The 12,968-nt window shown below is 40.5% G+C and overlaps 1 protein-coding gene across 2 annotated transcripts in view; it reads left to right on the top strand.

Moving 5' to 3' along the window:
• Positions 1-12,968, top strand: part of sbf2 (SET binding factor 2) — a 93,057-nt gene that overhangs the window by 26,075 nt on the left and 54,014 nt on the right. For both annotated transcript variants that reach the window (XM_086106885.1, XM_086106884.1), the window contains exon 3: positions 8,958-9,095. In XM_086106885.1, coding sequence (XP_085963011.1) covers positions 8,958-9,095 — 138 coding nt within the window. The remainder of the gene's footprint in view (positions 1-8,957; positions 9,096-12,968) is intronic.

Genomic DNA, 12,968 nt, shown 5'->3' with positions numbered 1-12,968 from the left:
CGTGGCCGGACCTCTGTGGTTGTTTTGTTTGCTGCTCATCCTGTAGACCTGATAACATGGAGCTTCTGGGCAGGCAGCACGCCGTTGACCTTCTCACCACCTCCAAGGCCTCTGACGCCTCAGTCTCCACTTTCCGTCATTGTGTTTGTCTTCCTGCCATGCGACTCTTCCAATGAATGCGGAAAGTACAAGTTAGAAAGATGATGATGACGAAAAGACAGAATTGAGCACACTTTATCCTGACCGAATTACCTCCTATATTGCTTTACATTTTTTACATTCATGTTCTCTAACATGGGAATAAGTAAAGCGAAGTTAACCACAGTGTAATTAAAAAGCCATATGTTTACAGAAGATGCTATTGCATTACAAATTATATAACCTGAGCGATTCCACTGTATACTGAAACCCATTTCAGATTGAGGCTTTCGGGAAAAATATTGAATTGAGATTTTCCTGACAGAAATGGCGATTTCGATTCCATTCACAATTTTTTCTCTTTTTCCTTTTCAAATCAAACTACAGGTCAATGTTCACAATGCACACTACTATAATTTTTTTTTTTTTTTTTTACAGTTGAACAGTTTTACTCCCTTCAAACAGAGATAGTTACCAATTAAAACTCAAAATACATTCACACGCAAACAACAGCACAGATCTCAGTTAAGTTGTTTATTTTATCTCTGTATTATGTCTGCAATATTATATTATAAGCAGTGAAATCTGGTGATTGATTGAAAAGGGGAGAAACAAATGACTCTTGAAGGGAAGTCAGCGTGTGTGCTTTTTGTGTCGATGTTCTCTCTCAACAATTGACCCGCTAATTTGCTGTTTACTCTCGACTGAAACGTGGTTCCAGCCAGACCGCTATAAAAAGTGCACTGTACACTGAAATACTTTTATTTGTGTTTGGAGACACATTTGGTTCGTGATCAGCATTGGCTTCTTCTATTCTCTCTCGCTCAATGTTACATGCGTAGGCCAAGCCTCGTCCACCTTGCGTGATAACGATGTGTATTAGAAGTGTAGCAAATTTGCTGCCACGGAGGCGTGGCTTAGGTACTTGGATGAGAAGATCTGCACGCGAGAGGATATTTCAGCCGAGCTGCATCAGCAGCAAGCACAGTTCGTAGCTTGAGCCCTGGCGCCGCGTGTGTTAGTGCCAAGTAATCTCCCAAGTTCGTGAGCAGCGGCTGATTGGTGTGCAATACCTGTCACAAGTAGCATGACACTTCTGATTATGAGCTCTGCAGAGGAAGAGGAGAAAGACTTTCTTCATGTGAGATTGTTGTTTCAACAGGTTCTGTGTCAGTCAGGAGCACCGATAAAAATAAATAAATACATAATTTTTAGAACTTATACCCATCCTATCCGCTTTAAACATTTTAAAACACACATTAAAAAAATAACATGTTTGAAGTAGTCCTTCACACAATGGGAAACTATGGCGTAACATCACTTTCGGAAAAGAAAAGAAGACTCGCACAAAACAAAAGAGAGCTACACATTGTATATTCAAACATCAAGATGTACCACTCTACATACTTTAGTTAAAAACTAGCTTGACATATCGAGTGAAACGGGCTAATGGAATTAGCATAGATGTTAACAGTAATTATAAATCTTTAATCAGCTACTTTAACACACAGAACAGCACAACATACAGGCAGACCATACAACAGGACTCAAAGTGTACAGTATATATTGTATTATCTTTGTTCTGTGGAAACAGTGACTGTTACTGGGGTGGGGTAAGTAGGAGTAAGTTGCTAGTAACCTTTTCTGCCTCTTGCGCTTAATCTTTTCATATTTGAACTATTCTGAATGTTCGCAAATAGTCTCAAGAATCAAACAATAAACAATAAGCAATATAGCACAGGCGCAAAGGATAAAATCTGATTATAGTGGGGCCTGGGGAACACTGCATTATACTGTAAAGCACAATGTGTCTAAGGAGCTTTTGTGATTTAAAGATTGTGTGAAAGTTTATCTTTATTTGTCCCCCTAAGAAATATACTTGCAAGTATAAGCACAAATCTCTTTCCTTCCCTTTTTAAGCTCCATCACTGCGGAGAAAGACAAAGCCTTGTGACACTCCTCCCGTGTACCGGTCATCCCCTTTCCAGTTATATTTGGGATGGGTCACCCTTGCTTACCGTCACAACAGGAGAATGCCGCTCCCCCTGGTGCATTTTTATTTTCAATCAACGCTGCCCCTTGCGTACCCCACTGTGACGATGCTTCGCAGGTCAGACTGCAGATCTTGTGTCACACGCGGAGGTGGACGTGAATAGTGCAGTGGGGTGGGAGTCAGTCATGCTATGCTGCAGCACATGATGTGATGCAGCAACTTTAGCTGCGAGGGCACCCATGTTCTCGACTTTGACATCAATACAGCAAGCGTGTCCCGGAGTTCCATTGTCACTTGACTGCAGGCTAATTTGAGAACAGGAGATGTCTTGTTGCCTTATGTGCGCGTGTCGGTGTATGTGCGCGTGCGGCGTGTGCTCCGTAAAGGCTATGTTCTACTTGCTGATCTTTGCACCTGTGAAACTGACATGAATTTTTGGCGCCTTTGCTGAGCTAATTTACAGTACAACTTCTCTTTGATGGTATCTGGCATTCATTCCCTCATAAATTACCAAGCTTCAGGTGGATAGACTTGTAAATGGGACATCAGATGTACCCCCGAGCAAAGCTCTTAATCTCTGCTTCTCTGAATAGGCAGCTGATCGGTTTTTGCTTAATGCTGGTGGGCTTCCAGATGTGCATTTGTTTTACTACCTGAGGATGATCATGCTAGCAACCTGGTTTATTATAACCATCAAATGCCTACTTGGAACCTTTTCACTGCCAGCCTTTTTCAAAGCCGAGTCCTTCAGAGTATTTTGACTGAGCTTTCAAGACACACAGACTATTGTCATCCTTGACAATATACTGTAAGGCACTGAACCTACAAAGAGGAAGAGTGGACTCTTCTTTCACTAGAAAAGTTTTTCTCCTAGTATTGACCGTTCTTTTTAGTCACCATTAGAACATGTGTTGATTCCATCAAATCACATGTTTTTGACTAAAAAGCGGAGCAAACAAGTCAAGCGTGACAAGAACAGTGACTTTATACTAATGTTTCACATTTGTGATGCCTAAAACTATAAAATGGCGTAATCAAGACTTTGATTTGTTCTTCTCTTGGCAAATTTATTATATTATACAGATATAGTGGACTCCTGCATACTCACTGTTTGGCACCCATGGATTTGCAAATTCACACATTAATCAAGATGAGATTAAATAAAAATATACATTTAATAATATTTTCATCAGCACTTTTTGAAGCATTTCTGGGGGTTTACATTCATTCATTTTTATTTTTCCAATGCATTTCCATGGGCAGCAATTAGACTCCGTTTTTATTTATTTAGCAGGGCTCCACTGTATACAACTAAGAAATGCTCATGGCTCACATCTTGGTTTGAGTTGAATGTCAGTGGCTTTTATACAATGTAGTCTGCATTCACTCCACAAACTGCATCACGTTTTGGATTTATTTTGAAATTTCTTTTTCAGCAAATCAGAAAAAAGTAAACCTTTTCGGGATTATGTGAAGGAGCATCCCAAAACACAGTACATTTTTGTCACCATTTTCAGCTCATTTCAACAGTGGTCACTCAGACTCTGCCAACCAGAAGTACCTTGGCGGTTATTGTTTTAAACATGAACAGGATAAGTACACTCTGAAACGGTAACAAAAAACATTTCAAATTGGAAATAAACCCGACAATTTTTTGCCATCCCAACAGTGCACAGGTAAAATAAAAAGAATGATCTCTCCCAAGTTTGGCATGCTTTGAATTGCCTGGTGTGTTTGTGTGTTTTAACCCCCCCCCCCCCCCCCAACTTCCTGGTTAAAGTTTTATCAGATAACCAGTGCAGATATTCATTTCCAGGATGTTTTTAATGTTGACAATCAAATGTCTCTGACGTCACACAAGATATATTAAGGTTAAAACAATATTTAAGCAACACTGTGGTGAATGGTTAGCGGGTTTGCCTCACAGCTCAGAGGTTGCGTGTTCAAAACCCGTCTCTGGCCTTCTTGTGTGGAGTTTGCATTTTTCTCCATGCCTGCATGTCAAATAGTATCAAATTTGGGAAAAAAATTGTTGCTTTCAGTCCATCATCTTACTCAACATGGTGAGCCCCAAAAGTATATGCTGTCTCCACACGCTGCACTGTTTGATTGGCTCGTTTAAAGAAATAGCATAAGCATATGGTCTCTGTTTAAAGGCCCTGTGCGTCATAAGAGTTCATGATAAACACCATTTGCGCAAAGGTTGCACAAAGGCAATCTGAATTCAAGACACTTGACTCAGTCCAAATAGTAGTTCATTCGTGAGCAGGCAACACATTCAGCAACTTCATGCGGACAGAGCTCACGCCAAGTTGTTTATCACTAATTTCAAATACTCAAAGAGGTGATTTGTTCTTGTTGCCTCATTTCATGACGGTATGTACATGTAATCACCTATTGGAGCTTCTTGTTGAGTCATGGGTTTTGAGAAGGCAGCTCGAAGTGGCTCCTGATTTAAAATTATTGCAATTGTAAATTAGACTGAAAGTGTTGGAACATGCTCCAGTTCTCAAGTGCTTCCTTGCAGACCCTGAGGCCAGCTTTACGGCAAACACTGAAATGATATCGCAGAGCTAGACTCCTTTCCCTGTAATCGCCTCGTATCCACGTGTGCACTATATGTATGTGTGTGTGTGTGCTTGCGTGTGGGTGTTTGTGTCTCTTTCCCACATGTACATACACTTATACACACACAGGATGTTATGTCAACTGTGATTGTCTGAGGTATGTGATCTTCACAGTTTGAGCTTTTTTTTTTTTTGGTGTGTGTGTGTGCGTGTGTGTGCGTGTGTGTGTGTGTGTGTGACAACAATGAATGGCATAGTTGGAATAGTTCAAGACGGGATCACAGTTGTCATCCTTGGGTCATTTTTGGTGCAAGTGTGCGCGTGCTCACACACAGTATCTTCACAGCACCACAATACAGGTTAAACAGATTTCCTGTAAGCCATTGTACCGTATCTCCTGGAATATGGCAGCTTCCTGGTCTAAACCTTCACGTTGAAGAAGCTCAGTTAGTTTCTTCCCAGCAATTTCCACTCTCAATTCCTGTTCCTTCCTTTTTACATGCTCTCATTGTCTTCTGCGCTCTCCTTCTCCTTTGTCCCGATGCTTTCTGTGTTGTCTTGGTGCCATGTGACCACAGGTTTTGCACCAAACCCATCCCAAGGCCTTCCCCAAACAAAATTTCTATAATTAAAGTTTTGAGTAGTACATCATATACAGTGGCAGGAATACAGAACCTCAAAAGTTTTATTTGTTACTGGTTGACTTAAGATTTGGTCCATTTCCAATAAATAACTTCCTGTAATCAATTATGTTTCTAATAACTTTCTAGAGTACTGGCTCTCCCTATCATAAAACATTGCATTACTGTAAGAAGTGTCGTGTCACTGATGACCTCATGCAGATTTTTTTTTTTTTCCCACTGTAACGCAAGTGGCGGCCCGGTCGTCCAGTGGTTAGCGCGTCGACCTCACAGTGCAGAGGTCGTGGGTTCAATCCGGCTCTGGCCTCCCTGTGTGGAGTTTGCTCCCCGTGCCTGCGTGGGTTTTCTCCGGGTACTCCGGTTTCCTCCCACATTCCAAAAACATGCGTGGCAGGTTAACACAACACTCTAAATCAGGGGTGTCAAACTCATTTTTTGTTGCGGGCCACTTCGGAGTTATGGTTTCCCTTGGAGGGCCAGTGCAAAATCTCAACGTTATTTGTTATCCATGACATTTTGATATTTCGGTACAGATTTCAGCAAGAATCATGATAGTTGACACACATGATTTGCTCCCGCGGGCCACATAAAATGATGTGGGGGGCCGGATCTGGCCCCCGGGCCTTGATTTTGACACCTTTGGTCTAAATTGTCCCTAGGTGTAAGTGTGCGCACGGATGGTTGTTCGTCTATGTGTGCCCTGCGATTGGCTGACAACCGATTCAAGGTGAGGATAAAGCGGATCAGAAAATGGATGGATGGATGGACATTTTCATTAGAATTGCAAGACGTAATCACATCCTATCAAAAAACACAGGTTGAGTTCATCATTTGATGCTGGCTGAAAGGAGGTTATGTGAGATGCTCTGACGGCTTGTTTGAGACGATGTCACGCATTCAGGCATTTTATTCGCAAAGTTTTGCTGAAACTTTCATCCAACTCAAAATTTGACAAGCATTTAAGGCATCAACTATAAGGGTTTCGTCAAACTTTTGCAAAAATGATTCATTATTAACGAGACATTTTTCCCATGTAATATCTCTATAGTATCTTTTATTGGTTTTACACAGACATTAATGTTAGTCCAGATGTTTGGCGCTCTCTCTAAATGCTCAAACGGCTTTCGGCCGTGTGTGTGTGTGTGTGTGTGTGTGTGTGTGTGTGTGTGTGTGTGTGTGTGTGTGTGTGTCTCTCTCTCTCTCTCTCTCTCTCTCTCTCTCTCTCTCGCTCTCTCGCTCTCTCGCTCTCTCGCTCTCTCTCGCTCTCGCTCTCGCTCGCGCGCGCGCGCGCGCTGTCTTCCTCCTGCTGTCCAGCTTTCTCCAGGGAGCAGTCTAAACATGGTTTCAGAGCCAGGCCAGTCAAGCCTCCAGCAAAAACACAACAAGAGCAGACACAAACACTTAACTCCAAATGCCTGTCTGCCTCCCATGTTTTGGCACAACTTTTCTCTTACGTCCTCAAAGTTTGTTCATTTGTTTACCCTTGTCAATTGTGGACAACAGAGGTTAATTGATTCCCTGCTCTTATGGCATGTCATATCTGTGTAAATTCAAAACTACATGTTATACATATACAGTGTTGTTTTATGGAAATCAATTTGCTTTCACAAATTTTTTTTCTGCAAAGAAGTGACATTTGCAAAATTCATGATTTTGTCTTCTGTGTTTGGAAAATGAAAGATCAATTCCAGAACTATATTTTAGAGTTGAGTCTCTAAATGAGGATGGGATTGTAATACTGGTGAAGACAAAGTGATACATTGTATTATGAGAAACCCATATGAGAGACAGAAAGATAATGTATACATTTTGTGCCTTGTTCCTTATGACATCTATTTTTTTTTTTTGCCCCACTTTCTCCATATCTGTTATTTGCTCCTATAATTTGTGTGGATGTCTCAAAAGTTGTCATTGGAATGCAACCTTTTATTGGGCTATTGTCCCAACCCCCTCCCCCCGCTTTTACGATGAGACACTTAGCGAAGACATTTCTTCTTAATATGATCATGACACTTTAGCTTTGATGAGTAAATACAGTTGCAACACCCCAACAGCACATCCTGTTTGCATTCTACACGGAGGCATTAGGAATGACTGATGAAAATGTTTTTGTCTGGTCCAATAAAGGAATGATGCTAGTACTAGCAGAAAGTCTCAAAAGTAGGGATGCAGGATAATTCTTGACCCGATAATTATATGGCTGTTATTAGGACTTAAGATGCCATATCAATAAATCTGACATTACAAAACAAGCAAACAAAAAAAAAACATTCAAGAATCAAACTGAAAATCCAATGAAGCCTTACTTCGCTGTCTGTTGGTGCGCTCCTTCTGATTGGAAAGGCCTGTCATAATGTAAACTCTGCTCTCAGCTTGATCATTCTTGCTCACAAACAACATATGGGACATCTTTATGAGGAAATCAAGCTCTCCTTTGTACTTAATACGCCCTGTAGTAAATGTGCATTGAAGGCACATTAATCAAACATGACACCGATAGTGCGGGATGTATTCAGTTTTAGAGGAAGACATTTTGCATGGTTTTTGCACCCAAAAAAAAATCAATCACCTTCAACACAACAAATCTTATCAGCCACTTTTTGCATTGTCATAGCTAGAATGTCCAACAGTGTTTTGAAACCTACAAAGATGCCTGTCCTGGTAAAGAAACTGCCCAAAAGCAAGCCACAAAGAGACCCGGGCTTCTTCCCATTGCCGCTGCATTTGAAAAGTACACAAAGTGGCCCAACTGCTAAAACAATCTGTGATTTCATCATGGAAATGATGGCCGCTTGAAGAGCAACCTGGTTTTTGTCAGCTAATAAAACCACGTGGCGCTACGTTTATGTTACTTCCGAGCCGCCACTATTTTGGAATGTATGTTTGCCATCAAAATATGATATGACACAATCTTGCGTACACCGAGAGATGGAAATACAGACACAAGCATCCCGACTGATTTATGGATGTGTGATGTTATCCCTGCTAGCTTTGTTAGCTTGCTAGGTCTGACCACACAGTGGCTGGATGAGAACCCTCAGACTTTACAGCGTTGTGCTATATGCAGTGCTCAGTTATGCATTTACTTTATTTCTTTTTTTACAATGCACATTGTCAATTTGTTTAGTGCACTTGATGAATCCTGACCCGATTTTGTCTACTCTTCGAAGCCTGTTATTTTTAAAATTTTGTATCTGCCATGTGCATTCAGTCGCATGACATGGAGTAGTTACTTCAGTCAAGTAAAAGAACTTCCAGAAAGTGATCAAAGCTGTTGTACGAGTATACATACCTGCATGTTAAGTCGCAGGTCAATGTCTATCTGTACTCATTTGTATGCAAACGCCATTTGACATTCAGGTACTTTATCTTTTCATTATGCACTGAACTATGCCTAAAGTTTACATTTGACAAGCCATTCAGAACATAGCATTTTCTTGAAAAAAATAAACGTGAAATTGTAGAAACAGAAGTTTTTGATTTTTCTTGTAATAGTGATGTCATATTTGGTTCGCGCAAATCTGTGAGTATCGCTCTCTTCATACCACAAGTAGGTCTTGCTGCTGTGTATGAACTTCATTTCTAGAACATTTTACAATCGTAGTATCACTTTTACAGTTTTGCCAGCCAGGAGGTTGGAAGCTGTCCAGAGAGAGGAAAGCACCCACCTTCTTCACTGTCGTGCTGACGGATATTGAATCAGACAGACACTACTGCTCCTGCCTCACTTTTTATGAGGCTGAGGTCAATCTGCAGGTAAGATTGCATACACAGAGCCAGCTGTAAACCTTTCCAACATGATGTCACACATACTTGTAGGTGGAAGAAACTCCGATTGCACCACGAGCAAACAAACCGTATCATGTCATCTGACCAAGGAAGAGCAAATTAGAAAACAGGGAAAATGGCTTGAAATAATGATTTTAGCTTTCTTCTCCAACACCGTTGTTTGAATGTGAGATGTGAGTTGAAAAGAAGTTATTTGAGATTAAATTGCTTCAGCGGGAGATGGAATGCTAGCGGAGATTCACAAAACGGTAAGTTTGCTTGCAGGTTCGCCATTATATTTTGATCAATTACTCAATGAGAACCAACCACAAATTTCATACATACCCGTGGGAAACTGTTTTCCACACGCCCATTGATGGAGGTTTAAAAATGAAACTTTTTTGTGGTACATCTGGCTGTGCTACATCCTAACACAAGATTTTTATGATCGTTATCAGTTCAAGGCAGCGGCAGTCAATGCTCTTTTATCATATGAGCTTGTTCCGTTTACAGCTATCACCATGTTTGACACATGATGTGGTGTGCTTTGGATCATGAGTTGTTAGTTTCCTTCTCCTACTTTTCTCTTCCCAATCATTCTGATACAAGTTGGCCTTTGTTTCGTCTAGAGTATTCAAATTATAATAATTTATTGTCTCCCATAATCATACGATCCTTTGAAGGTCTTCAGCTTTTTAATAATGGACCAAACTTTTGAAGTGTTTCCTCTCCTATTAGATGTATGTTGTTTTCTCAATCTCCTCATGTCCACATTCACTTGCAGTGAAATCTCATTGGACTTCAAATGTATTAGATGATAAAATCTCTGCCATAGTCCAAATATCTCTGGACCTATGGGTACTTCAGTTTGTGTGATGCACACTGATTAACTATGAGCCCCCCCCCCCCCCCCCCCCCCCGCTAACTCTGCACTGCTGCACGAGCCTCATTAATCCTGATGTAATGAAATCTGAAATCTCAGGCTCCTCAACCTGTTTAAGATTGCCACGATAGTAAAATTAATTTTGTTGAACACTCACACAATGAGTGTGAAATACTTTTCGTTTGGTGTGTCACCTTCATAATGCTTAAAGGTCAACAGGGGATTTTGGTTGATAAAGATGATGGTTCTCATTTTCTGTTTTCTATTTTTGGATTATCATTTAGTTTTTTTTTTTTTTTATGTTCTTCGGCTCTTTGTTTTACTTCAAGGAATGCACATGCGTGACATCGTCAAGAATTAGGAAAAAACAAAAGTCTGGATGAATCCAGCCTAATAAAAAGCATGCCGGACGCTGATAGTAGAGATACAATGATCTTGTGCACACCTTGGCTTTGGATTTACTCATGCATGCAAGACGACATCCCCGTCTATCACTGATCACAACAGATTCAATGGAACTTGATTAGTGTATGATTATGAATGACCTCGTTAAATTCTCTCCCCGCCAAAAGCCCACAGAATACCAAAGTAATTGTTTCACTGTGTTTGCCTTTGCAAGAGGCCTCCAATGGCTCCTGTCATTCTGCCCATTGTGATTTCACATCCTTTAACATGTGCACGGCAGTCGTCAATCACATTCCAGTTTGGTCAGCAAATCGTTGCGTAGGTGATTTTGAGATGGAACCTCATAGAAGAAATATGCGCCACGTCTCAAAAAGTGGACTAGTGACTGCACAGGAATCTTTCAAAGAAACAATTGTTGATGATCTTTTCTTTTTAACCTCACAGTTGTGTGAATCAGACCATAATTTTTTTTCATCCTTCCTGGTGTAAAACCAAGTATACATTTCCCCAGAGGTTGAAAAGCATCATCGGACAAATGACCACGTCATAGACAGAAAATGATCAAAAATAGCCCTGTTGTTTTGCAGAGGAGCCAAATGACATCCTTTGTTGTCTGTCACTAGCTGTTAAAGTTCTTCATCTGTGTAACACACTGGAGACCACTGATCATCCTTTTTCAGTCAATTGTTTTTCATTAGTACACCTTTCCTCCTCAGATATTTGATTGTAGTCAAAAAAACAAGTGGGAGTGTTAGGCCTGCATTAGCGGGTCCTAAATTAGGTGTTCACTTACCCAAATAGATTACGCATGTTGTTGGCAGCAGGTGATGGAGACCACCATATCGAAAAGAGGAGCACCGCAAACTCAATATGAAATTTGAAGTGATGGAATTGGCAGTGTTAGTGGAAGACCACCACCTTACTGATTTATTGAAAAGAAAACCTGTTGCTCTTATAATTTTGTTGAAGCCAGCAAATGAAATGAAGCCACGTTTTGTTGGATTTGACTCATCCCGAATTCCCATCCTTGATTAACATTCCATTTCAAAATTGGGATAGCACATCCAAAGAACTGCTGCGGGACAGGCGAGCGCCAGGAAATTGACAGTCGACTCACCTGACACGACTCCCCGCCAGACCTCGGATCATTCAGAAGCCCCAAAATGGATGAACAGATGAAGTGTTGTTAGAATCTTTGTGTCTGGGATTTTAAAAGGTGTTACATGAGCTCAAAATATTAGTACTCTCATTTTGCTTGCACCTCTTCGTAATGGTTACGCACAGTGGGGCCGTTTGTTGAGAACATTTGCTCCTGTTAACTACCTGTGTGAGGAAAAATAACAAACATTTATTAAATCCCATGTCAGTGTTGAGGTCTGCATTCATGTAGATTATATCTGACATGATATTCTTCTTCAGGCCTCACATTAGTTGCGAGGGAGAGAAGCGAAAGCGCTTACGTTGGCTAAAGCCAAGCAGTTCACTCCATTGTCACATTCATGAAATACACAATGAACAATTATGACCACATTTACTCAGTATAGATTACTTTTGCAGTCGAATTATGTGTAAAACAAAAAAGTTAATATTTTTACATTTGAGCTAGAAGGGTAAAGTTACAGTAAGTACAGCGACTTAAGTATTATTTATTTATGACCTATACAGTCATCTTTGCTACCCTCTTACTGATGTGATCCCTTAAAACTCCACTTAAATGTCAGTTCCTTCGTCAGCGTCAAGGTCTTACCTTCTAATCTTTTAAGGAAAGTCATGGGATTGGCAAGCGGGCTGTGAATTCCACACCAGAAGCAGGAAGTATCTTAAAATAAACATAGCCTATCAATACATGTTAAAAGTTAAACCGAGTGGTCTTATTTTCCCAAAGCAGATGTTACTCAAATTGTTCTCTTATCCTGCCAGCTGACTGTAAATTAAACACAACTGTATTATACCACCTATTCTTTGAGTCAAGCTCATCCTGATAAGGAACTCCAAGGACTATATTTGGCCGTGTGCCGACATCTTGCTCCAGCATAACAAACACACATTCTTCAGTTCCACATAAGGCACTGAAGATCTTCTTGAAACGTGACATTGTTTGAACAGTCGTTACTCTAAATGAATCCTTATCTGCCGAATCAAATTTCCGAGAGTCCAGCCAGGTGGCAGAGGAATGTTTTGCATCTAGTAATTGAACTGAATCCTAAATATAACGATGAAGTGGGCCCCCTGTCTGAATGAGATTTTTTTTTTCTGATTCTCCTGGCATGTTTTCAATTGAGTGAAGAACTATACTAGAATCTGATAAACGCTTTAGTCAGGAATGAACACTCCTGGCTGAGGATTCACCCAAGATTACTTGACCGTGTAGCATTTTTTTAAATCACAGCTAATCATTTTGACATTCATTAATCACAATTATGGTTATAAAGTGTTTTTGCCAACATTAGAGGAAAGATGCAGTTCAAAGTTCAAACGTGCAAAGGTTTGCATCTTGTAGTCTTCTAATCATTCTCAAGTTTTGCATTTTTCTGTTTGTTGGACCAAACATAAATCTCTTATTCTCCAAGTGT

This window comes from Hippocampus guttulatus, chromosome 3 (assembly GCF_054856545.1).
Source record: "Hippocampus guttulatus isolate MCC_2025c chromosome 3, RoL_Hgut_1.0, whole genome shotgun sequence".
In the NCBI taxonomy this organism is placed as follows: Eukaryota; Metazoa; Chordata; class Actinopteri; order Syngnathiformes; family Syngnathidae; genus Hippocampus; species Hippocampus guttulatus.
Note: the sequence above shows the minus strand (reverse complement) of the source record. Positions and strands in the feature narration are given on the sequence as shown.